This window comes from Prinia subflava, chromosome 12, assembly GCF_021018805.1.
Source record: "Prinia subflava isolate CZ2003 ecotype Zambia chromosome 12, Cam_Psub_1.2, whole genome shotgun sequence".
Classification (NCBI taxonomy): Eukaryota; Metazoa; Chordata; class Aves; order Passeriformes; family Cisticolidae; genus Prinia; species Prinia subflava.
Genome location: NC_086258.1, coordinates 15,514,862 through 15,542,533, shown reverse-complemented (window position 1 = coordinate 15,542,533; position 27,672 = coordinate 15,514,862). Strand labels below are relative to the sequence as shown.

Here is a 27,672-nt window from a genome sequence, read left to right as displayed (position 1 = left end):
CAGGGGTTTTAAATTTGGTATTGTGATTGTGCCATTATTCAAATTGTCTTACACTACTTTTTTATACAACAAAGAACAGTAAATCAGTTTTGCACAATAGTCCAAAATCAATTAAAACAGGTTCATGATTTTTACAGAACACCTTCTGTGTCTGAGTCAGTATCTGTGTCATGTTTACCCAGTCAGCTGATTGCTGCCTGCAGAAATACAAAATGTGCAACATCTACTGATTTTTCCACGTCCAAAATGCATTTTAATGTCACTTCTGCTTTTGCAAATGCTGAGAACAAGAAGTGGTTGAAGTGGATCTGTTTTTGCAGTTGTCCTGCATGTGGGATGACATCAGGTGGCTGAGGCAGAACATGGCTGTGTCCGTGTCCTCATCCACAGCACTGCAGGGCAGGCAGAAGATGCTTTCAGCAGCAGCACAGCTACAGGTGGGTGCAAGAGCAAATTTCTGATCTCCACGGACAGAGCTGCCAGCTGTCCCTAGGACTGTTCCTTGGAGCAGCAGTCTCATCTCCTGTGAAATGAGGCACTGAGCCTCTCCTGCCAGGAAGGAAGGAGTTACATTAAAACTAAAGATTAGGAATAACAAAGGAAAGAAACAATGGGAAGAAAGAACAAAAAAAAAAAAAAAAACAGACAAGCAAACGGATATGAACCAGTAAATAATGACCACGCAGAGAAGCCTGTGAATTTTCAGACTGGGAATTCAAAGTTATAACCCTAATATTTGTTGCTCAAAAGCCTCTTATAAGCCTATTCATTATTAATTATTAATTTATTAATGAAGCATTTAAAGTCTGTTCTATTCCAACCTCTGCTACAGCTGCAACCTGAGTGGTACTGAACAGGTCACTTAAATCCTTCTGTGTCTCAGTTCACTATTTGTTATGCAAATAGAAATTACACTTTCTCCAGCAGAACATTTCTACCTTTATTGTAAAGCTTTGAAGCTGAGTTAAGCTGGGTTTCATGACAACATGAAATCTCTGGATGGCAGGCAGACACTTTCATTAAAATTGTTACTTTTGTGGGGAAATACATTTTCAAATTGCTGTGTGCATGGTGGTTACAGAAACAGCATATCCAGGCTTCACTTTCCTCTGACTTTTGTTGATGTCAGCAAATCTTCCCAGACGATCTGTGGTACAGTCCTGGCATTACTGCAGATCCTCAGTGCTGGCACTGTGCTGGCCACACGTCACCCCACGGGCTGTGCAGGCACAATAACCTGGCTTGCAGCAGCTGGGAGAGCCACACACTGTGGGGCCACTGCTAACAAGATGCATGGGGGGCCTGTTTTACACCTTTTGGTGAGCGTGCTGTGCAGGGGAGCAGCCCTCCTGGGCAGCCACGTCTGCACTGATATCCCCAAAGTGCCCTGAAATACATCAGTGCCAGCCTGCTGCACCTTTATTGGAGGAGCACCTGGGTTCAGCAGCAGCTGCTTGTCAGTCCTTCACTAGAGAAAGTTTCAGCTCTATCTGCTGAATATTCCCCGTGGGGTTTGCTCAGCTCAGGCAGCACACATTTGGTTAGCTCAGGTCCATCCCCCTGTGCAGATCCCTTTAACAGCAAACTGCACTGGGAGATACCCAACATTCCCAGTGCTTCGTGGTTTTATTTGCTACCAGAGATGCAAAGTGCAGAGCTTGAAACACAGACACAGCAAATGTGCCCATGTGGTGTATTGCCCTGCTGAAGTTTTGCCAAATTCATTGCCCTAAGTGTCTGTTGTGTTTGCTTGGTCCCTGAGGAACACAGGGATTGTCACCCAGCTGCCAGCCTCTAACACTGTGTGGCCTAATGGGATCCACCAGGGGAAGGATCTCAATAAAGTTTATATGGTTGAATACTTTTTATTGAGGCAGTTAATAGACTGACTCCACAGGAATTTAGGGCAGCATGGAGAGGATCAGTGATGACACAGCTGCCCAGGGACTAGATCAGTACATTCAGAGACAACAGGGACCACAGCTTTGCCTGCTGTTACCACCAGACAACTGAAGCAAACAAAGCACAAGTGATGGGTAACAAGCTAAGCAGACACAAAACCTTTTTAGGGTGTGAATCAGTCCCATATTGACATTAGTAGGTCCCCCATTCCCTGTGCTGGAATGTCACTCACACCATAGTGACAGCAGAGAACTGTTTGTTTTCATCTGGGCACATTCACGTGCTGCAGTGATTAATATGACAGTGAGATGGGTAAGGACTACTGCCAGGACCTGCCCCAGCTGGAGACACAGGGACAGCACAGAATGGACACTCAGAACACCCCGAGTCCAGGGAGGAAAACCCCAAAAGGCAGAGTTTAAAAAGGTTTAAAAAGGCAGAGGAGAGGGGCTATATAGACACCAACAGTCTGCCCTGAAAAGAGATGCACAAAGCTAAAGTAGACAACTTATGCCACCCAAACCCAGGCACTGAGCTGACTACTGAGAATTTATAATCAATTTAATAATATTAAAGTTGATAAGTAGATATTGCCTGCTAAGTGCAGATAATTAATTACAGTATAATCAGTTTACAATGTCATTAAGTTAATGTATAGCACTTTCCTAAAGATACAATGTGCTTCATTGTGAATTCAAGTTTTCATTTCACACTACCCTTCTCCCAATCCAGCTTACTGTAGATCTCTTGAAAAATCACAAAGTAATGAGCATATTTTAAATGTTAGGCATTTTTCTCTAAGACATCTGGGAATCTCGTCAGTGGCTGGTCACTGGATAGAGTGTGTTTGCACCTATAAGCAGATGCCTTACTGTGTGAGGAAAGGGATTTTAACCAAAATATGTATTTTATGTGGAGTCTTTTTAAATTACTTTTCTTTAATCCTCACATATTTTCCTGGAGAGCTTTGCCTTGGTAGTTTTGTTAGTTTCTGCCTGTTTTGTCTAGCACATTCTTGGTATCTGAAGTAAAAGGGTTCTGTCTCTTCAAATCCTGTGCTTCACAAACACACGCCACAGTTTAGCTCCAGAATTATTTACATTCAGCACAAACATGAGGGTCTCTTGCTTTTGTTGCTGAAAATAATCTGAATAATTTTAAAATGGAGAAAAGAGAATGGAGATTATAGTATGAACATAGCAAAAAATATTTAAAGTGTCTGTTATGAATTATTTAGGGAAAGAGGAGGAATTTTACATGATCTCTGACATTTGGTTCTGGGGAGTTTCAGATAAGCACCCAGCTCTTTAGTAAGTTCAAATTAAAGGAATCCAGCAGCCCAACAAGGAGTTCCTTCAAAAATTGCATCCTTCATCTTTACAGGACTGGGCAAAACTAGGAAGTTTGACCCAAATAAGTGAAATTCTTTTCAGTAAATAGGTGAATTAATTTGCCTTTTTCAAAGGCATTGGGTTGTAATAGTCTTTCTGAGATTCTCCATTAAACACTGGAGTAAACACTACTGGGCCAAATGCATCAGAGGATCCACAACTCAATCCACAGACACAACCCAAGGAAAAACATTTCCTTTTTTCACTAAATGATAGGACTGTAAGGCAAGGGTTTGAAAAGTACATGTGTCTCAGTGAAGTCAAAAGGATTGATGTCAATGAGCACAAAGTTACGTTTCAAACAATACTCTCCTGATATGTGATAAATAATTTTCATTTTGTATTTGTTTTCTAGAATTTGCTGGGAACTCACAATCTAGGCAGAGTTTTTTATGAGCCAATCAAGGATCGTCATGGCAATTTGCTGATAGTTACTGTAAGAGAAGTGGAGAGTCTGTACTCATTTTTTAATGGCAAATGGATGCAGGTATCCAAACTACAAAGCCAGAGGAAATCCCTCTCAACTCCAGAGGAGCCAACAGCATTAGACATCTTGCTTATAACAATCCAGGTAGTGCTTTGCTTCTCTTACTGTGTGTTATTTGCTTTTGTAAAGCCTGTGCCAGAGCCCTGATTTTTGGAAGCGTTTTGTAGAATTTTAGGCCTGAGTCCAGTGCCCAATAAAATTAATGGCAAGGCTCCCATTGAGAGCAAGGACTTATATTACTTCCAGTGGGTCTGGGATCAGATCCTTAATATGCAAAATATCCATGAGATTCTAAAGAAATTACTTCAAAGTCCTAGCACAGAATAGTAGTTTCTATCGATTTCGGGAAACCAGGCTGTGGAATTTTGTAGCAAGGGATATAAAAAAGCTTTAAAATTCTCTGGGATGTCCTTAAGCACCTATACAGACACTTAGAATTTCTATACTCCGTAAGATTTTTCCATCCAACCTTGAAAACTAAATCTAGGTTTTAAACTTCACTGTTCTATTTAATAACCTTGTTCTGTGGGGTTCAGGGTTCCTTGGAGCCTGGTATAGCTGCTAAAGAATCCTTTACTGACCATAACCCTCCTTTAATTTCTGCATCACATGCTCCTAGACTCACAATTAGAAAAATGCCAAGGTAAGGGGTGATCTCAGAAGCTGCTTGGCACACTCAGCTCAGTTACCATCCCTGAGATGGGGGTTCAGCCCTTCAAGAATTATCCCTGAACTAACATGAAACAGAGACAGTTCATGTCAAGATTAATACACATTTTCTGTAGGTAACAGCAGCCAGTCTACCTAATACTGCTGCACATTTTCCCAAAATACAAGACAAATCATTGTCTCAGTCTCTTCCTTAGCACTATCCATGACTTGATGGCTGCTGTGGTTAATTTTTGAATTAGAGGCACTTTCTTGGGCACAGACTCTGCTTTTCATATGGGGAAGCGACAGGCAATCAAAATGTATGTTACCAGGTCTTAGGAACGTTTAAAAATTGCCAAAAGACAGTAAAACTTACCTGATCTATGCTAGATTTAATGTATTACAATGTGTTAAATGTGCAGAAAATTGTCAATCTGGGCAAAAGTTTTATATTAGGAAAAGCAAAATACAGGCCTGATCAGATTTCCACAGAGATCCTAGTGGAAAAAATGTTCCCCTAATGGTTTACACATTCCTATCTAATGCCCACCCTTTCTTCTATTACTTGTTTAATCATCAAGTGGGTATTTTGTTCATGAAGTGCTTGTGAAAATGAGGGTCTAATTGCACTGGTCAGAGCCAAGCATAGCACTGGCAGATAATTTGATGGTTCCAAGAGTAAAGGCATGGGGCCAGGTGTCTTAATCCTCACCCACTGCAGAAGCACACATTTCTCAGGATGGATGGCAGCAGACATCATTTTTCAGGTAGTTTTGGAGAACTGCTAGACATAGCCCTAAAAATGTCTCCTGGCCTCAGCAAATTCACCATCAATACTGAATTCTTCTAAGCTCTATTTGTTGATAAAGATATTTGTTCAGAAAACGCTGCCACTAATTCAATTTTGCAAACTACCAACCCCCATGCTGACAGAGGCCTTCCTGTTGACAGCAGGTGATACAGAGCAGGTTTTGGGGAGATGGAGGCTGGGATCTCCTTGGGGACAGTCCTGGCTCCTGCAGCCCCTCTCTCCCTGCTCTTCTCCAGTGCTGCTCTGCTCCCTCTGTGTAGCCACAAACCAAACCCAAACCAGGGAACTGCTCAGCTGAAAAACAACTGCTCCTTTTCCCAAGTTGTTTTTCGGAGGAATCGGTTCCCTGACCCGGCTCACCACTGAAATGATCAGACAGGAGCAGTGGGGGCTATTTAAGCCAGTTTAAACACCACAGTGCAGAAGATTGAAATCTCAGGTTGTCAGAGCCAATTCTTGCATGACATGGAGACCTTAGAGATCCTGTGTATGGCTTTAAGTGAGAAGTTGTCAAAGCACCCAAAGTATCAGAGATTATTCATATGCTTAAGCATGTGCTTAAATGTTTTTTGAATTGGCTACGACGACTGTAAAAATTTTTGTTGCTTTTTGCTCCCAAACTCTTCTGCTTATGTGGACCAAAAGATGAGATTTTTATGTAGGATCCTTTCCCTTAAAACAGGACATACTTTCCTATCACAAACGGAGTCAGCAGCGCCTCCCTCCTGGCTTGTATCTGGGTTACCTTAAGCTCTGCAGTTCCGTGGATCAGATCAAAGTGCTCGTGTTGCAGAAGCTGCCCAATGTCCTGTGTCACGTCAAAATCCGAGACAACAGCAACGTCTCCAAGTAAGTGAATATATAAATATGACTACCCAGAGAGAGAGAGATAAAATAGTTGTTTTCAGTTTGAAACCATTGATCAAATATTAATGCCAAAGCAATTCTGCAGCTGCAAAATCGTAGGTGGCAGCACGGTTTGGGTCTGGTGTGTGGCTGGAGGGTTTGGCTCTGGTCTGTGCCACTCCAGAGAGCCTTGCTGAGCTAAACTGGTGAGCTTGAGTGTTCCCAGCAGTCTGAAGAGCTACCCAGAACACAGGGATAGGGGCCCATTGGTTTCTCAGGATGGTGCTCCATGGTTGTTCCAGTTCTGCACAGGGGTAATGACCTGTTTGGAAGATCGTAGCCTGCAGCCCTGACTCAGCCCTCAGTGGATTCAGTGCCACCCTTTCCAGGCATTTTCACTGACTATGGGGTGTTGGTGTGGGGAATTCTTCTGTTTATTCTCTTGTGTGATATCTGGTTTTTTCACCCTAAACCACAGCAAACACACAGCAATTGAAAAACATAATTATAAATGCAACCAGCCAGCAAACTGCTGTGCTCTGGGAAAGGCATTTTCCCCTTGTCCACTGCTTCCCTTATCCATTGGCAAGGGCCCTGCTGTACTCCCTGGTCCCTGCCTAGAGGGCAACACATTTTACTGACCTTTTTCTGGAGCTTTTTAATCCCACATCATTTCAACAACCAGCTGAGAATTTTGCATGAGGAAAAAGGAACAGGATATTTACGTAGACAACACAGATATCCAGGATGCAGCAGCGAATCCTAACGACAACATTGGAAGGAATATAAAGGCCAAAGCTTCAGAGTATGTAATAATCCCTGACTCTTGAAGTTTAGGATCAGATCTTTACTTAGGAACAGATTATACCACAACTATTACTTGTCTTGTAGTGGGGTTTCCTGTACATTCTTTTTTTAATGTTTGATGCTGGCTGCTATTCAAGAGTGACTACTAGGCAGGGGGAATTAGGGATTGGATCCAGAACTATGATTCCAACGTTTATCAGGTCTCAAACAGAGACATGTGGAGGAGAGCAGGAAGTTCTTTGGCTGCAGTGAGTAGAAGATAGTCCTTCACAGAGATCAAACCTCCTGCTAATTGTAGCAATTTCCAATGCATGTTTTTTAAAATATTGTGGTAGATAGGGAATGAAGAATGTGAAAGAGAAAACCTGAAGTAAGAAGCCTTAGTGAAATATTTCAAAGGCAGTTGGACTTCCAGAGGAATGTTCAGCCTGATGTACATGTGCTAAAAAAATAAAACTTTTCAAAGTTCAATCAAGATTGCACAAGTTTAGAATGTTTTGGTATATGAGGATTAAACGATCAACAGATCCCAAATGCACATACACTGAATTCCTGCTTGTGCCTTGAACTGTTGTTATATTTCTAATTTTAACTTGACTCAACATACAGAGATGAGTGGGAATGGATCCAAACACTTTCTGGCTCAGAATCCGTGGAAAGTATGGATCATACTTCAGACTGCCCTACTCAATTGTTCTTGTATGAGCTCCAGACGGCAGTGAAAGCTCTCCTCAAACAGATCAATCTACCTCTGCATCAGGTACTTGCCTTTGTGGGATTTAAAACCTTTTTAAAACCCCATTCTTAAGAATGCAACAAAAAGCTACAAACTGTGTCACTGAAAAGCAGGGAATCTAATGTCAGGGTTGCAAGAAAAGCAAGGCAGAGAAGTTTTGTATTCCATTATTGTAAGGGGGAACATCTTCAGGAAAACATTCTTGTCCTGGACATGTGAACATTCAAGAATTAAGAGACAAATTCCAACTACCTGCTATTTTTTTCATCTTTTACCTTATTTGTGCAACTTCAGGCAGGTGCAAATAAGCACTTTTTCACGAAAGTAGTAGTTTTGAGCACCTTTACCAAGCTGACAAAGAAAAAGAGGCATTTTTGCAGGCAAGCACAGCAAGTGGCTGTTTTCTGGGAGGCTTTGAGTGAGGCTGTAGGAAAGGCCTGGTAAGAACACAGCATTTTGCTGTTCTTTTGCACACAGATGAATGTACCCCTTCTAAAACACAAAGTCCCAGACCTCCAGATTGCTGTGGGTGAGGAGAGGTGTCTGGCTTCTGGCTTTACATTTAGGTACAAGAAATGCATATGTGAATAAATAAAGTCAGGGAGAACAATCTCTGATGTGAAACACACATGAAAAAATAAGCTTAGAAGCTTGTTTCTTGTTTCCATGAATTCCATTTTATTTTGGTCTGCAAGGGTAAAGAGGTCTTAAAGTAGAAGTAAATCATCTTTATATTCACTTCAAGGTCTGTTTGTGCAGCTAGAAAGATGTGGTCTTAAAATAAATTAATCTGGTTCTACATTTCTTGATTTTGAAAGGTTTAGGCTTTGCTTTTAAAAAGGAATCCATCAGTGCTTCACCTTCTAGCCTGGGAAGAGCCAAGTAAGACTCAAGTAAATCCAAAATTAAGACAGATGGTGTGCTGCCTTGTGGTCAGTCACTCTAATTCAATAGGGCTCTGTACAGGTCTCTATGTTACTGCATTTGCTTGGAGGTTATAACTTTTGTGCAACTTTTTTCTTCTTCTTTTAGTTAAGGACTAAAATATTGAAATCAGAGTGCAGTATGTTCCTGAGGCTGCAGCTCAGCCAAGCATCTGAGCTCATCTATTGTGCCTGAGAGACAGACATCAACATGACCTTGCACTTAAACACAGAAGCAAATGGTCTGATGGCTCAGCACCAGATTTTTATGTTAATGAATTGCATTTTTAATTCCACGGATTTATTTATGTATTTTTGTTATTTTTGTGGTAACCAGGAGCAGGGACAGTGGCACTGGGGCACAGCCAGGGCAGAAGGCAGTGCTGCACACAGCAGTTCTGAGCAGCCTCAGGCCACTTCTGCCTGGGCCATTTTCTCTTGCTGCAGCACTTGTTAAACCTTTTCAGTGCTGTGTTGAGGGAGAGCTGCATATTTCTCTTAACCAACCCTAAATTGAATCTTAAAGGTTTTTAATTGAATCCATTTTCATGTTTTCACATAATTATGCAATCATAATCTTGAAAAGCACATGGCATGTGATCATTTTCTGCCTAATAAGAAACATAAATGTTGTTTTCAGGGGGGTTGTGCCTGTGTGTGTTGTTTTAATGTGGAACATTGCAGCTTTAAATCTTTATTTTATGTAGTGACATGAACCCACATTTAGCCACCACCACCCCCCCCCGCCCCAAATATTTACGTTTTATAAAAATTCCGAGCTTGATGTTGTGCAAATTTTCTTTAATGTTTTATATCATTTGGGGTGTTGTTTATATAAGTGCCATGTTGTAATTCTCTCCTATTCCTTCCCCCGCGCGTGTCCCTGTACAGGCTAAGCACTTCCGTCTGTACACACAGGAGGTGTTGGAGCTGGGTCACAATGTCTCCTTTCTTCTCCTGCTCCCCGCCTCAGACGACGTCTGCACTGCCCCAGGACAGAATAATCCTTACACCCCACACTCAGGATTTCTTAACCTCCCTCTTCAGATGTTTGAACTCGGTATAGTAGCTTGCTTCTCCTAGAAATATTAGCCCAGTCTCCTTATAATAAAATCACAAAGTTGTATCTGTTTTCCCCCTTGTCCCAGTGGAGAGTCAATAAATCACATGATGGCTTTGGCAACAACACTCCCTATAACGGTGTACAAGTTACAGAGGGAGCAGGGCGCTTAAAGCATTCACTGTAGGCATCGTTATTGAAATGCAAAGCAGAGAGCAAGGCCCACAGCTATGCTCTATGTGTCTGCAAGCTTCTTTGCAAGATGATGTTCTTTAAAACACCAAGAGAAATTACACAGGACACAGAAAAGCTGGAGTGTGACAATGTTCTTTAAAACACCAAGAGAAATTACACAGGACACAGAAAGGCTGGAGTGTGACAGCAGATGCAAAGGACATCTCTCCAAGCTGTCACAAGGATAATCGCTGGTTCTGTAATGGGGATTGATGCAGATCCTGACTGCAGATTGGCCTGCTCAAGGTCTGACTCCTTCACAGCTTTGGGAAAAGTCTGAACAGATTTTCCCATGGGAGGGACATTTCCCTTTGGTACCTGGAAAAATGCAGGAGACTGTCCTATTGCCATGGTGCAGCAAAAGCATGTTGTGAAAAATGCCAAAACCTCTGGACTCAAATCTCTTTCTTTGGAGAGCACATCTCTCCTCTCCCACTGCATTGCTGACTGGGCAAGTATTCACCAAAACAGAATTTTCCAGCTGTTTCACAGAAGGCATAAGATGCTTTAGCTTCAGGTCTTCTATTTCTCATTTCTTCTTCTTTGGTCCACAGAGAAAAGAAAAAGTTCCACATAAAAGCAGCTCATAAAGACTTAATAGTTCTTTTTTAGAAAGAATATTAAAATGTGGGGGCTGCTGAGCCTTACACATCAGTCTGCTCTGTTTCATTCTGGCCTGTAAAACTGGGGATCTTTCTTTCCTCTGCCTTGGAGAAGAGAGAAAGATATGAGCCAAAACTGATCGTGTCAGTACACCAGGAGCCACTGCAGGAAAGTGGCAGCTGTGTCCCTGGTGATGTCCCTCTCAGGTGTGATGTGACACCATTACCTTCCTGTCTCCTGTGTGCCAAGTGCTGCTCAAATCACTTATGTAGTAGATCAGAAATTATTGGAGTGTCTTGCCTTGCCTGTGTTTCTGCAGTCACAACTCATCCATGACCTACCATCACCCAGCAGCACAGATTTCATTTGGATCAGGCAGGAACACAGCACTGGATTTGTGCCACATCAGCCCCAGCACACTGTGACAGCTCTGGGGGTTTCTGCTGCCTGTGGGAGGACAGATGCCAGCTGAGCCTCCATACAATTATGAGTGGGACAGCCACACAATACACGGTGTAGTCTGCCAAGGAAAAGTTACCTCTTCAAAGGAAAGCTAATGTGATTGAATGAGAAGAGTTAGCTCAGTGCTTTGGGTCACATGGCCATGGCTGCAGTGCCCTAAAGCCAGACCTTTATCTTCTGCTGTGCCATCCTAAAGCCTGTTGGCCACTGAGCATGGAGCACATCATTTCTCCTGGTGAGAGAGGCCTGCTGCCTTGCTATGCAAATCAATGCACAGAGCACATTAAACTCTGGTGCAATTAATCCCCTCACTAGAGGTTGTGCAGACTGTTTGATTCTCATTAAGTGTGACATGGGCCAGGGGCAGGAGTGTCTCTCATTTCAGAGACACAGCCTGCATGTGTCTGACAAATCAATGGAGCCTGCATGGGATGGTGGCACAAATGCAACAGAGCCATCTCCCAAAAGGCATTCCTGGTGCAGCCCTCTCTGTTCAGCAGTGCTGCTGCAGTGAGAAAGCAGTTCATGGTGGAGAAAACAGTATGGAAAGCTGAATTTTACTTTTGAGTATTTTTTTAAGTAAGCAATCCTCTGGCCAAAGGCAGATGACATTTCAATATGACTTATTATATATGTATCCCTGATGTTCTATAAAGTGACTGTGATTCACATCTCAAATATTAGAAGCTTCCATTCCCCATTAGCTGGTGGCTACCAACTATATAATTGCATAACCACAAAAGACTACGTTGAAGTAACATTTGTTAAAGTAACATTAAAGGGTCTGACTTAAAACCACAAAGGCTCAAAACTTCAGCACTGGAGCCGAAACCGCGGCTGTAATTCACTCAAGAGTCCACCACATATGGCATATGTACTGGGAGACCACACACTATTCACACTGGAGCCCTGCAATACCTAGGCATTGCTGAAACCAGAAGGTAGAATTCATTCTTTCATTCTTTTTTTGTGAGATTTCTGTGTTCAGATTAGTCTTTATTGTTAATGCTAAAAATGTTTCTATGATTGGATCTCTTCGTTCAGCAGATTCTTCTCAATTATTCTAATCATGTTGTTTTTAAGGGATAAGTAGACATGGGACACTGTTCTCATTTCTTTTTTTTAATATTTGTGATGAGAAGAATATATGCATTTTACACCTGGAACTCTCTGAAAAATGCCCTGTCCCAGTCCAGAAGAGCAGCAGCAGTAAATCCGACTGGCACTCGCTGCTCTAACAAGGTCATGCTGTATGTTTGCATTTACTGCAGCACCAATGAATGGGGAAGTATTTCTGAAAACTTGCTCTCCCTCAGCAAGTTTCAGTATGTCTGCGCTGCCATTTGGAGAGGTAACTGCTCAGTTTGGCCTAAGCAGTAGCAGGTTCTGGACTAATGTAGCTTTAACACATCAGGTAAATTCACATCTGCAAAGCTCCACGGCACTGTAGCTGTTCTGTCCCTGTCACCTCTAGTAAAGCTTGGATAGTTCTGTGCTGCTCCAAAGTCACATTACACAGAGCAAGAGGTCATGTCTGAACTTGCTGTGTTACCCTTCTGCAGCAGAGTTCAGAGGATGATGTCTGGTAACACCTAAAAGAGTTTCAATTATTTTCCCCAAATTGTGATATCACTGCAATGCTTTTCCTGTGGAGTCATTTACATTTAAGTTCCTGATTTAAGCCAGCATAGCCCAAGAGAAAGCTATCAGCCTTCAAAATGATCCTTTCATTCTGAAACACTCAATTAAAAAAAATAAAATGTGAGTTTCATTTTCCAGCCACATCACTACTTTCTTGATAAAAGAAATGATGAGCTATAAAAGCCTCAGAAATAGCCTTTCTGATTAAAGCTATCAAGGGCAAGATAGCCTCTGGAGCTGCATACTAAGGACCTGATTATCCCTGCACTTAGATATAATTAGAAATTACTCTTTTGAAATCAGTGAAGTTACAGAGTAAATCCAGTGTAAATGAGAGGAGAATTGAGGCCTGCATTATTTCTTTCTAGCTTAAAGAAACCCATCCAGAGTTAGTTACTATATTTAATAAAATTTGTGTTCTGAAAGCTAAGGATTTCATATTTCATAACCAGAATGTAACAATTTTCCTTTGCACTTGGTCTTTTCACAGTTCATTTTTGCTGTTACAAGGAAAAATTTATAAACCTGTATTGCCGCCTTTCTGCTGTCATAGAGCTGGACTCCCTGAAAACCCAGCAGTCCCTGAGGGAAGCAATTTCAGACAGTGAAGTCGCTGCAGCCAAACAAAGACACCAGCAAGTTATAGACTACATACAGGTAATAGTCTGTTTCTGACTATTCCAAGGAGATTTTAAGGTGGCTTTCTTAAAAATTGCATGGGGCTGTAACTTGAAATCTAAATGGAGAATTATTCACAGACATCATAAAAAGAGCAGTTGTATCAAAAGTGCAATTCTGTTTTTATGAAATTCAAGCCCAGAACATGCTTTCCTTAGTTGTTGCTTTTATAGAAGGATTTTTACGGGTAAAATCAAATGACAGTTATACTAGACTGTTATAAAGAAATGTGTCAGTCTGCTTGTAAAACTCCCTCCCATCTAACGTGAGGTAAGCTAGCACCATGTCTGGGCATTCATTTGTGTGAGAGTTTTTCTTTGTCTGTATGAACTGGGGACATTTTTCACCATGATAATGTGGCAATTAAAAAAATAAAAATGAAAACGCAGACTAGGTTGTGGAGACAATCTCCACCAACAATATCACACTCAGAAACACAGCTCTGCATTTCAGATGTGTGGCTGGCCCCACAAGCAGCTCTGAGCCTGGCCAGTACCATGCAGGGGCACTGCTGCAGCCCCCAGTGCAGGAGGATCACCAATTGTCCAATTTGCTTATTCTCTGTCCTTCATCCTGATTTTCCTCTGCTGCTCCCAAATCAAGACTTTACCTAATCAAGTCTTTGAAGTACACTCCATTGTGCAGCATAGCAAAGCCTGTCCTTTTGCAAACGATTTTGGCAATTGGTTATTTATAGATAAAGCTCATGACTTTTGCAGAGTACACCTATGGGCATGGTTGACCTGTCTTTCTACAAGAGAGATTCAAATAACTTTACAGCTCTATATTCTTAATATTCAAGCTATCTTCTGTTGGAATAGGGGCCAAGACACCATTTATCCCATGGACAGTTATGAACAAAACAATATTTCTATTTCTCTTTGTTCTGCATTCAGACCTCCTTTGCACTGTACACTTGGAGCTTTTGGCAACCTGCAGCAGAGCAGAGAGGGAAGCTCCACTGTACTCTCACTCACCTCCCATTCTCACACTCAAAAAATCCAGCTTTCTTGCAGTCTGCAGGAGAATTTGGAAAATTTTTATCCTTCACATCAAACCCAAGCATTTGTCTGTTAACATGCAGGTACTGTATAGACAGTTCTGTGTTCCTCTTCTCTGGAGTGTTTGAGTCACATATCTACGCCGGGAAAACAGTGCAGAACATTTTAAACTTCAGTGTTTTGTGCTGAATTATTGTGACAGTGTATTAGGCTTGTCAGGTTTCCTCTCAAATGAAAACCAGCTGTATTCCACCTATTGGCAAAAACATCTCTGCCCACCACATACCGCAATCTTCAGTGGTGACCACGAAACCGCAAGAGCATTTGTGTGATCCCAGATCTAAGACAGTGTTGAAGTCACTACACAAACCAAACATTGTAAAGAGCAAGGCAGTCTATATAAATGCAGTTCTGAAAAGGAGTCAGAGGGCAACTGAAAAGTAAAAATTATTGAAAAACCCCCAACCAGAATCGAAGGTGCTTGGAGTCTTTACCAGAATGTTACAAAGAAAGGAAAGAAATCTGCAGACACTGAAACTAAAACGAAGGTAGGCTGTAATTTATATCAAGTAATGCTTCAAATGTTCCTAAATTGTAAAAGAACCACAGTTCATTACAATGTCCTGCAGAACAGCACCAGGGGGAAAACCAACAGGATTTGCATTTTAATATACTGCATGCAGGATGGTTCTTGTTTGGGGTTGAAGGAGGATCACAGAAAGGATGTATAAAATCTCTAAAATCAAATAGGTGAGATGTTTGCTAACTGGAATTCTCTTCATGGAGCTACACCGAAGTCTGCAAATTATGCAGGATTATGAATTAATCTCTGAACCATTTGCTATTCTTATTGATGTATATTCTTAGCTCAAATTAACTCAGTGGCAAGGCTTGCACTGACATCATTGGAGTCGGGACTTCACCTTTACATAAAAATGGCCATACTAGGTCAAAACCAAGATCCAGCTGCCCAGCTATCCTGCCTCCAGCACAGCTCATCAGGAACCACCCCAGCAAATCTGGCATCTACAGTGCCCCTTGGGAGTAAATTTCCCACTTTGAAAATGCATTCTGTGAAGTATCTCCAGCTAAGAGAAGTTGTCTTCAAATATCAGAGAGTCTGCAGGCTCTCTGATCCCTCTGCCACTCTCTGATCCCTCTGCCACTCTCTGATCCCTCTGCCACTCTCTGATCCCTCTGCCACCCTCTGAGCCCTCTGCCACTTTCTGATCCCTCTGCCACTCTCTGATCCCTCTGCCACCCTCTGATCCCTCTGCCACTCTCCGATCCCTCTGCCACTCTCTGATCCCTCTGCCACTCTCCGATCCCTCTGCCACTCTCCGATCCCTCTGCCACTCTCTGATCCCTCTGCCACTCTCCCATCCCTCTGCCACTCTCTGATCCCTCTGCCACTCTCTGATCCCTCTGTCACTCCCCTATCAGACAATTGTCACTGCACAGAGCACCCCTCACTTTTGCCTGTCCATTACTGACCCAGAACTCTCACTGCATTCTTGCAGAATGCAGCCTGTGTAACTGCAAAGCAGCTTCCCTCAAACACTGCAATATTAATAGAAAAGCTCTCTTGAAATTCAGAGCCTTCAGTAGGAAAACTGAGAGGGACGTTCTAGAAAGGACACTGCAGCAGGAGGGTATTTACTCACAGCTGCTCTCATTTGATGGTTGCAACATTTGCTCAGCCATCAAAGATGTTGAAGATGATGTTAAAAGATGTTGAAAGGGTTCCATTATCAAAACACTCTTCAGACCCACATTAAACAGTATCTTTCCTCTCTGCAGAGATACTTAAACCTACATCCTGCTATTGATTTAGGCACTTGTCTCTTATTGCCATCAACAGGCATGTGTTAGAACTGCTTTTGTGTAGATTTCTACTTTTAAAATGTATGCAGACTAAAATGGCAAGGGAGAAACTGCAGTTTGGCTCCTAGCTGTGCTTCTGCCCCCCATTTATGTATCCACACGTGTATGTAAGCTAGGTCTGACCTGAGCAATGGCTTTGACCTGGGTTTGCAAAGATGCTCCAAAAGTCTCACTTTTATTCCAGTACAGAATCAAACTAACTTCCAGGGGCTACAAAGTGATCAAATTTTTACTCCATCAAAATACAATTTTCATTTTCTTTCCATGTCAGACTTTAGGTCTGGGTTCACCCCTCCTAACTACATTCTTAATTGAGGTACCTCTTAATCAAAATCAGTTCAGACCACCTCGATCTGAATGTTCTTTTGGAGGATCCTGATGCTCTCTCTTGGCAGTCACTACAGACTTACTTGGGCACTTGAAAAAGTACATTCTTAGGTAGAATTAATACTCAGACTTAATTGTATTTTGCCAATATTGTTTTCTCCACAGCAAATTGATGAGATCTGGAGGGACATGAGATGGATCACAGAAGCACTGCAGTATGCAAGGTACAAGCAGCCAGCAGCAGGCCTGCCCATAAAGAAGTTTGTGGATCTTTCAGAAGAACACTCTCAAAAGAAAATGAGCGCCACCTCTTCACATCTAGATTGTCTTCCTTCACCTCCCCCTTCCCCCGAGCCCAGAATCCAGAGGAGAAAAGCTGTGAGTGGTAAGAGAACTTCTCTTTGTTCACCAAGCACTCTTTGAACTCACTTTTAATTATAACAGTTCTTGTATGTCTTTTTATAAAAGGAGTAAATTTTCCCATACTTGTCGAGGTATTTTAACAATCATTTTACCAATCATTTGCCACTCAGTATCCTGAGTTCCTTCTATAATCTTTACAATCATTTTTTACTTTCAGCTACTCAGAATAACTGCTAATCATCAGCCAATTTTGTCACCTCACTGTTCCAGATCATTTAATGACCAGGTTGGAAGGGACAAGTGCTATCACTGGCTTCTCCATGATGTCCAGAATTCCAGTAAAATCCATCCATGGTGAAAGCAGCCTGCTTCATTTTTTTTGTCTACACCAACAATCTGCTCTTTTACATGGAGGGAGCTTTCTCTTTGTCCCAATTACAGCTGTAGAGCCTGTGGTAAAGAACGTTATTAAAAGCTCTTCAGAGCCCTGATGAAGGCTGTGTATTAATTGTACACACATTCAGAGCTTTATTAGACTGATGAGACATGAGTTGCTAGCAAAAGCTATCAATCCATTCTCATCACTCATGTATCTATTATTCTTCCCTACTGTTTTCATTAATTTGACAGAATCTAACTCAAATTTTTCCAGTTTCCATTTGCCACCTTCTGTTTCTCAGGCATTACAGCCATTTCCTTTCCAAGCTTTGAGTGTTCCTCTGCTTTGCAGCAATTATTTCTTATGTCCCTCTTGCTTTCTTTTGATAGAGCAAATTTTAGTGCTAATAGTCCAGTTTAACAGCAGTTTTCACACACCTCTCAGAGTTCTCAGGGTTTTAAAAGGATTTTGATTTGCACAAATTACACAAATAAGTACCCACCTCACTGAGCATTACTACTTCTCTGCATAGCCAGAAAATTAAACTGATGAAACAAATGGATCAGAGCAAATCAAGATGAATGAAACAGCAAATGAAACAGCAACACATTTTGCTAACAGAATAAGGACTTTGGAGGAAAAGATAAACCATCGTTCTGCTGAGCTGTCTTTAAGCAACAAGTAAATGAAACAGTAGAAACAAAAGCAACAGATATTGCATTAAACAATTGCCATGACCATTACAGTAATAATAATTTGGGGGGGTTTCAAACTGGCAGTTTCATACAGTTAAAGAAAATTAAATAAATCTATTCTGATTAGATTTTATGAGGTTAAAAGAAAAGAAGTCTGAAGGGGGTGGTGCTTTGCTCCACTCCATAATACAGTGGTGTTATTTCTCAGCACCCCTCCCTGAGTAGTTTTTCTCCTGTATTACAGAGCATGAATTCAGAATAATCCTTAGCTCTGGCACAGTGCAAACTGCAGCTTTATCTTGTCCTGCACACCCTGTGTTCATTAGTGCTGGGTTCTATGACAATTTCCACAAGCTCCAAGTGAACAGTCAGCACTGTACAAAATCGATGTTTAATTCCTGGAATCTAAGATAAACTATCCAGGGCAATGGAGCATCAATCTATTCTATCACACATGCCACTATTTATTATCTTATTGATCCTTCTGAAACCAAAAGACAGCAGCAATTTCAGTGCCAGTGTGAGATTCAGTCCACAAATTCTCATTTGAATTCCATGTGCTGTTTTGGATTTGGACACACAATGCACCTGATGGCCAAAAGGGCAGTTTTTATTTATCAGCATATGTTGTGCCTTGAGCCTCTTACCACACTTCTAGTTGTACGCTGCTCACCATTACAGAGATATAAATCTAGAGGAATTTAACTGACATCTTTAATAAAAACAGAACCTGGACTAGAGATTTTCTCTCTCACATATCTCCATGTCTATGAAATTTAGTGAAAGCAAGATAAAAGAAAACAAATTGTCTCAGAACTTAATCCCAATTCAAATTCAATTATTTTTCCTGTCTTTAACATAATAAATTAATTCTTTCTGGTTTTCCTAATTCGGCCACCACCTGTCTATAACTCCTCCCAGATAAATCCTCCCTGGCTGCCTTTGCTGTCACCTCGGCCCGTGGCAATTCCACAGAGGAAACACACATGCATTTCCAGCACTGGAGATTTAAAATTAAGACAAAACCCACATAAATGCCAGTTTAACCATTTCTCTGCTGAGCTTGTCTTGTGAGTGTTAACCACTTCTCCTTGCAGACTCCCAGCCCTGCTCAGATGAAGAAGGCTGCTCCGAGGTGTTCCTCCCGACCGACAGCGACTACGACTCCAGCGACGCGTTGAGCCCGAGGGAGTTGGACCTGATTTACTCCTCGTGCCAGGACATCTCCCAGCAGGCTGGCACTGGCCTGGGTGGCAGCGCACCCAACGTGCTCCAAGCCCTCGACATGAAGCCCTGCCTGCCAGAGAGCGGTGCCTCGGACACGGGTGCTGAGTGCTGCACGGAGCAGATGAGCAGCCTGACCGTGTCAGGGCTTACACCGAAAAGCACGGACAAGTTCTCCAGCTCCAAGCAGCCACTGGGCTTTTTAGGGAAAAAAAAGCTGGGGAAACACCAACATTACAACTACTTCAGCCGGCAGCACCGCTGGCTGCGCGTGCACAGCGAGACTCAGGCGGGCTCTCTGTCGGAAGGCGTCTACACCCAGCATCTCATGAGATCTCCAGATTTGTCTCAAGAACCTACCTCCAGCGAGCAGCTGAGGAGTCCCAGTGATGGGTCTCGCAGCACTTTTGTGCCTCATGCATCCAGCCTTCCAGAGAATGGGAAAGGCCAGTGTGAGGAACCAAGGCAGGCTGTCCACAGGATACACGTGGAGCCTTATGAAACAACATTTCTGGATGAAGAGGGCAAGTCCTGGGCCATGAGCACGGAGTCTGTAGAACACAGGGGTGTGCACAGTGCTATGCAACAGCTCACGGGCCCAGAGGAGCAGTCAGGTTCTGCTGTCCCAGAAGTTTTCAGCAGCACCCTTTAACCCCAGAACCCTGCACTGCTGCCCATCACTCCACATGAGATACGAGCGCTGTGATCATAAAGGCCATACTTTCAAAACCACTGGTAAAAATCCAGCTCCTGGAATGGCAACTTGTGCCACTCAGAAGAATCCTAATCTTTTGACTTTAGCACCACATTTCTGGTCTCACAGAGGTATCATCTGTCATGAAGTGAGCATTATTATTACTGGCATCTGCAGCTTTGCAGGTAGAGTCATAACAGTCACCACATAACAATGTGCAATTGAGTAATCAGGTTTTCCGGGTCTCTTCACTTCCATGTTTCTCTGAGCATGCAAAATTTTAAGCATGAGTTGTTCTGCCTGCAAGTTAGCAGAAGTTGTAACATCCTTGGTGTCCTTATGTGAGGACTGTGTCCTAAAAGTCTATTAATCTGTTTCCCACCATCTCCCTCAATTTTTTCTACTTTCCAGCTTTTCTTGAATAGATTTAGGTTGGATATAACTGAAATGCTAACTGGTCTAGTAACACAGATAACGCAGATTTTCTAGCCATTTAAAGAAAAGAAAATTCTTTCAATCCAGAAAATGTAATCAACACCATTTCTGAATGCTGTTATTACACAGCTGTTTTTTCAGGAGCTTAGATTTCAAATTAATAAAGTAGCAAGTTATTTTAAAAGCTCAGGAGATGAACCTTTGAGGTCAACAGCAGGCAGAACGAGGCCAGGTTCAAGACAAATAATTTGCAGGGTCTATGTGAAATTGAAGCAAAGTTTTTCTTTTCTTCTCCCCACTACACAAGAGCACATTTTGTTGTGTTGGCATCACTCTCACACACTCATTGGAAAGAAACACCCCTATTTTTATTCCTGAATATTCACCATAAACTCCAGGGGTACTTGATCACCATGTCTGAAGCTGGGATATTCTGGCAATTCAGATGAGGGAAGTTTGGGGTGCAGTTTGAATCTAAGATTTTTTTCTTTGGGTCACAAAGAAATACTAATATGATAAGGAGGTTGGTATCTTGCTGTATTGTGTAAAGACAAGTTACAGTGAGTCAGGATTTTGTCCTTGGCAATCACAATGAGCCTTGGAGCACTAGAGAAGATGATCTCAAAAATTAAATCTATATTAATAAGAACCATAACACTGGAGTCACGAAGAAATGAACTAATGTGTAGAGAAACCCCAGCTGTTGCACAAGCTTTAATTTTCTTAAACAGTTCTTGAAGTTTAATTTTATAGGCCACATTCCTGCTGGTTAAATTCCCTCACTCCGTGTTTGTGCAGCCTTCTACCTTTCAGTTTTCCAGCCTCCAGGTGGATACATTCTAAGGCCCCCAATAAAGAGATTTGAGTTAAATAGTTGAGTTTACAAGTCCTTGAGGTAAAGGTAAGGATTTGGGCCCATGATCTGTGATCCTTATTAAAATAGCACTTCCATAACCCCAGTGCTATTAAAATCCCTGTGAACTCAATCCATAAATTCAAAAATGTTATTCACTATTTTATGCTTGGTCAGTATGTGGAAGCCAAGAAGAGTCTTTGCAGTGATAGGAAGGGCAAAAATTTTCTATAAGGGATTTACAAATGTAACTTCTCTTTTTGGGAGCAGGAAGTTCACTTTTTGCACCAAAAACACTCATTCATTACCTGATCCAAAGTGAGGATGGAAAGACTTCCATTCACTCCCACAGGGTTTGGATGAGACCCACACCAGAAATTCCTGTGGGTGAGAAGATGCAGGGGGAGCAGCAGTGTCAGTGCCCATTTGCAGCTAGAAGGGCACACATTGTATGGAACTGGGGATGGGGAAAGCCTGGCTCACCACAGAGCCAAGCAGAGACGTCTGACTGTCACTGAGGGCACTCACAGCTGGTTACTTTACATTTTGTTTATTAGCAGAAGGCTTTTTACCAGGGAGAGGCAAGCAGAACCAAAATAATTGACAATTCTCCTATGCAGAACCAAAATAATTGACAGTTTTCCAGTGTCCAGCACTTCTCATGGGCTCTCCTAGTCTGTTTTGCCTCTAAAGAAAACTGCCATAAAACTACTAAAGGATAAAATAACCGTACACTGAGGCCATATGTTTTTGCAGGAAGTGATGAGATAAAACAAGATGTTCCTAAATGAAATCCACTTCACTTTGCTTTGGCTCATCAGGAACAATGAGAGCAAGAAGCAGCAAAATCTCCAGCAGAGAGGCACACACTGCTGGTGAGACAAAGATGTAAAAATCTCTTATCTGCTCCTGCTGCTGGACCTTTCTAGAAAGCAGGGAGAGGGGAGATGGAATATTTTATCCTGAATATTCATGTGTTTTGGGAAGAGATGGTGCATCTTTAAATTCTCCATGGTATAAAGAAATGCATTAAGTTGCTGGTCAACTCTTTTAAGGTGTTTAAATGCACGGCTTGTGACTGTTATGTAAAATTTCAATACAGCCTTACAAACAACAAGGGTATAGTGTATTTGAAAATAGGGTACACAGCTTGGAAACTTACTCTGAATTTCTCTAAGGTGTTGAACTTTGCCATCAGCAAAAAGTATTTTTAGTAAACAGGCCCTGAATTTTCAGACAATGGAGATTTCATCAGGTTGGGTCTCTGATTTTTCCACTACAGAAAAACAAAAAGTAACTAGAATGCTTTATTTGTAAGTATAATTTATCTTTTGATTGCATGAAGTGGAATTCACAAGGCTGAATGCTGCCCAGAAGTGCGAAGGGGAGCTGCTGGCCCCATACATTCTGTGCAGACAGGTGGGGCAGCATTCCCTGGGGCAGAGCCTGGCACAGCGGAGCTGGCAGGGCCAGCAGGGCACCCGCCCTCCCTGGAGCAGCCCCAGAGCCTCCCTTGGCTTGGACATTCTGCAGACACAGGAGGGGCAATCTGGCTCTGCTGGGGCTCTGCAGCAGCCCCTCCACCCTTGCTGGTGCTGGGGAGGTCACCTCTCCTCAGTGTCTGGGAGCTCTGACCCAGCCGCTGCTTCCCAGCCTGGGTTTGGGGTGAGTAAGAGCCAGGCTGGGACTTCCTCAGCCTTTTCACACCACAGCGCCCCGGGCAAGATTCAGCCTCCACAGCAGTCAGCACATAACACGGGAATGTGTCACTAAGCCTGGCTGTCACTAGGCTACAGAAAACCACCTGTGCAGCTTTTCAAAAAACTAGGAACAAACTTCTTATGTTTATTGTTATCTTCATTTTCTTTCTTGGAAAAGCTACGTGAAACTGATCTGACCTTGGAGAAGTTGGTGTGGCACTAATCTACCTTGGTACTGTGAACTGCAGTAAGTTATTAAGCAGATTTGAAACTGAACGCACAGACCTTTTGTGGTTTACTTCATGTAAAGCTCTGTTTGGGGACAGTCCTGTTGTCCTCGGGCCTCACTCCAGGTTCTTTTGCACCAGTGTAAATCAGGAGTAGTTCCACTGATGCTGGCTCAGGTACAGCCCATGTACAGACCAGCACACCCTGACACAGCTCCGTGTCACCTGAGACCTGACCAGTGGAGGCATCATGAAACCAACACATTTATGCTGGTGTGAAAAATGATGTGTGTAAGGGAGACACAAGGGGTTTAATTTCAGAATATTCCCCTGGAGGTCACAGGGATTGCTAGAGCCAGGCTCAGGGAGGGAGCCCGCCAGGCTGTGTGACACCAGCTGTGCTGGGGGAAGCCCTCTCTGCATAATTCACTGTTGCTCCTTATAATAGGGACCAAAATTCTCTCCCATGTTATGCAAATGAATCCCCCTCTGAATGTAATGGGAGTTCCAATTATTTTGCTGAAAAAAACAAACACTTCATAGGGTTATTGGGGACTTGGGGGAGGGGAAGAGGGGTTGTTTGTTTTTTCCCCTCCGAGAAAAAGTAATTTAAGTGAAATGTGTGAGGCAGTGTTTAATTGCTTCCTGCCTTGTTTGTACATAGCAATTTGGCTGTTTATTGGTTGTCTTTGTTCAGATTTTTATTGTAACTTGTTTCTATATATGCAACCAAGCGTATGTTAAAGTTTAAATTTTGGTACAAAATAACGCACAATTTTATGTGCTCTAAAACTTTGTAAATATCTCGATGAACAATGTATGCTGTGCTAACTGTGAGCTTGGGACAGACACAACAATATTTTCATGCATATGTACCTGTGAATGGCTTGAAAAAATCAAAACATATATTGAGGATGGCCACGAGCCAAGAGTAAATGAGTGCCGTATGACTCACGCTTCTTTAATAATTCCTGAAAGAGGCATGAATAGTACATAAAATAGACAATAAAAATAATTTTCAGGACTACAGATATTTTTTATAACTTCAGATATTAAATACTATTTTAGAAAAAAAAAGATTGGTTAGTAAAAGAAAGTTATTCAAGTGAATCATTGTCATAAAAATGTTCTTAACATAGATTCTTTTGTTTGATCTAATATCATTGAAACTCAGCTCTTTCAAGATTTAGAAGACTTGAATTGCTCTTGCATTCTTACCACTCCTGTGATCTTTTGCAATTATGCACTTCAAGTCTTCTCCCTCATTAACAAAGAAATGCTGGTGTGTACACTCACATGATCCTAAATACCACTTGCACTTGTGCATAATCTTTAAACAGTATTTCTTGAAAAATATTCTGTTTGACCATCATCAAGTACCCCCATATGTGAACTTTACAATCCCTGGAAATCTGAACACAGTTCGTGTTTCTTCCTGAATTCCTTTATTTTTATTGGAAAGTGACTTTTTCTAAGGCCAAGTTTTCAAATCTGGTCTCCAAATCTTTATTTTAATTCAGAAACCTGAATGAAATAGGCATGGCTTCCAGGTTTGTGGGTGAAAATACCCTGCCATAAAAGACAACAGAAATGGAGGTTTTTTCACATATTCTTGTCAGAAATGGAGTTTCTTTCACATATTCTTGTACTCTGGGTCACAGTTTACCTGCTTTCACAGACAGACAGGTTGCTAAATGCATTTTAACAGATGATGCCACAACTGGAGTGACATGGGCAAGGTCACACAGCCTGCAGCAGAGCAGGGACACAATTTCCCAGTTAGAATCCTCCCAGCATCATCATCCACAGCCTGTGCACAGTACAGGTGGCAATGCCCACGGTGACCACGGTCTGTATTTCAGCTGTGACATCCCAACTCAATGCAAGCTTCAAAAATAACAGCGTGCCACTGGACTCATGTTGGGTATTTTCACCCAGAGAAAATATTTTAACCAAAACACAGCTAAAGTGGAGTTATGCGGGGGAGCAAAATAATTCTCAAAATGTAAGATAAAACGTGTCTGTCATTTCCAGTACCTTGATTTTTAATTCCAAAACATTAAGATTGGTACCGCATTTACTAAGTCAGTAAAAGAAAAAAACCCAAGTGCAAGTAATTAGTCATGTGCAGCCACCTAAGAAATTAACTGGGGAAAACACTGCAGGACAAAACAGGATTTCTGTGTGCATGAGCTTCAGTTCCTCTGGTGCATTCTGCATGTACCACGCATTTTTGGAGCCTGGTTGTTTGTATGTTTTGCTTGCCCTGAGCTGAGCTTTCCCTGTCTCTCAGAAGATCAGTGAGGAAGCAGTGCAGCTCTCCAGACGTTTCCAACACGTCTGCCATGAAGGACGGCGCTGTTCTGTACCTGCCTCTGTGTTCTCTGCTGTTCTACTCAAAAGCTTTGAAACCAACTGCAAAGAAGTCACAAACTTTGCTGGGCATGTTTCTGACTCGCTCTCCTGACAGCAAAAGATACCCATTTCACTGTTCCACTCCAGTGTACTGACCTATAGAAACTCTCATCTCTCTGAGCAAACTATTAACTTATTTTTTCATTCTGTCTTTAAATAAAAGCTTTGGGTTTTATTTGGGGTTTTTGTTTGTTTTGAAAATGCACAAAAAATCTTCATTTATAAGCTTCACTGTTTTCTTCCCCAGACTTCTCTTCTCCTCCCCAATCTGCTTTTTTCAATCAATCTCTTCAAACAAATATATATTTTAGCAAAAGCCTAAAAAAGTGTTTCTATTTCCTTAAAGTTTTTAATTAATAAACATTAATTAATTGGTCCTAATTAATCATTAGGACTTCTTTTTTTACCAGTGAGAGTAACACTTTTTTATTCTGACAGTCCAGTTCATCTTTATTATACCACAAACAATCAGGTAGAATCATCCACTCTCTGCTCACACACACACTCAATCACAGAAATAATAATAATAATAATAATAATAATAATAATAATAATAATAATAATAATAATAATAATAATAATAATAATAATAATAAATGGAGCAGCATTTTTTTATAAAAGAAATTCAAAGACAAACAGCCTTTAATACCAGTAGATATACATGCTTCTTCTTGGCATATCAAAATCACTGAATTTGGTGATGTCAGCATTTTTTTTACTGAATCAATGTGATATTTTCAAGATAGATTCTTTCAAAATTTCAACCAAATTTTAATTCTCAGGGAGGAAAAGGCAATGTCAAAATGTTTTGTCTGGCAAAATATTTCAAGTATGGATGCCTTAAGTGGTGATAAATAATTCTATAAGAGTTGAAACACTCTTAACACCAAGAAACATAAATATCTGCCACTGCTGCTGATTTTAGTGGTACTTGGGACTGCCCCTCACTTCTGAAAATTGGGCATTTTGTTGAAAATCACCCAGGAATGTGACTCCTGTTCCCCTCAGCCTTGATCATTTCTGGACCACAGATTTTTCCACCTATGTGGGGGCTCTTCAGGAGAACCTGCATGGCCTTTGTCTTTTCCCATATTGCTTTTTTGAACATTTGAGAAAGGAAAATCTTCTCTTTTCCTGAAATGGTTATAGAAAGGAGCTAAAACAGAACTCAGGCTCAAACAGTAGAACACCTAATTCACATGGCTACACATGCTTTGAACCCAGACACAGCAGAACAAGGATTTTTTTTTTCCAGGCTTTCTTCTGGGGCACACTTGCTTCTTTCCCCCTTCTGTGCCTTGCAGTTCGGTCCTGATCCCCTGCTCTCTCGTGGCTCCATCCTGATCCCTCTCTTCCTCAAGTCTGAGTCACAAGAGCAACAACCCTGCCTGCTCCGACCTACTCAGTGCCTCAGCTGTTAAGGTAAAGCCCACGCTCCCAAGGGACTCACGTTTGAGTACAACCCCAGGATTGTCAGGGCTCTGGCTGCCAGTGCTGCCGAGGGGACAGTCTAAGGCTCTATTTTAATCTTCTGGAGCCCAGCCAAACACTGGAACGGAGCTGCCAGCACGAGGGGGGCCCTCCTGCTCACTGCGCCTGACCTCCCATCAGGAGAGGTGCTGGTGTGTTCCTTCTCAAACTACTAGGGCTCATTCATTGCGCCTGACCTCCCATCACGAGTGCTACCAGGGATCCAGCTCCGACTACTGGGGCTTAACCCTGGCCCGGCTCCAGCACACGAGCCGCACGCCGCTTGTCTCCAGATGTAAGATGCACTGAGCGCAAACCCACACTCAGCTGCAGCCGCTGGTTCAGGTACATTGTAAAGCCACGCCGACTGCTCGTCCTGCCTTAGAGAGCTGGATGCAGCCCCGCACGCTTTCTCAGCTTCACTTCGGCAGGATGCAAACCTGCACCTCACGCGTGTTTGTGGTCCCTGTGCCCGCAGCTGGTTCTGCACAGCCTGTCCTGAGTCACGCTGGCTCCACAGACCTGACTGTGCCATGGGCCAAACCCCGCACACAACTGCAAAGCCGAGCACCGTACCCTCTCCTGGATACCCGGAGAAGGGAATTGTACAAAACCCCTGGCAGGGTGATGCCCAGTTTTGATGCTCAGCACTGCAGACCTCTCCCGCAACACGGGCAGCGAAGCTCAGCAGCGCTGTCCGCCTGACTTACTGCTGGTTTGCCCGGAGAGTCCATCCTGGCTTATCATAAATCACCACATCGCCCTCTGTGCCA

At 42.3% G+C, this 27,672-nt stretch overlaps 1 protein-coding gene across 1 annotated transcript in view; it reads left to right on the top strand.

Moving 5' to 3' along the window:
- Positions 1–19,757, top strand: part of ANKFN1 (ankyrin repeat and fibronectin type III domain containing 1) — a 54,331-nt gene extending 34,574 nt beyond the window's left edge. Inside the window, exons 10-17 of the mRNA XM_063409708.1 lie at positions 321–437; positions 3,649–3,864; positions 5,925–6,091; positions 7,505–7,655; positions 9,446–9,614; positions 13,045–13,211; positions 16,610–16,829; positions 18,979–19,757. Coding sequence (XP_063265778.1) covers positions 321–437; positions 3,649–3,864; positions 5,925–6,091; positions 7,505–7,655; positions 9,446–9,614; positions 13,045–13,211; positions 16,610–16,829; positions 18,979–19,757 — 1,986 coding nt within the window. The remainder of the gene's footprint in view (positions 1–320; positions 438–3,648; positions 3,865–5,924; positions 6,092–7,504; positions 7,656–9,445; positions 9,615–13,044; positions 13,212–16,609; positions 16,830–18,978) is intronic.
- Positions 19,758–27,672: the final 7,915 nt, after the last annotated feature.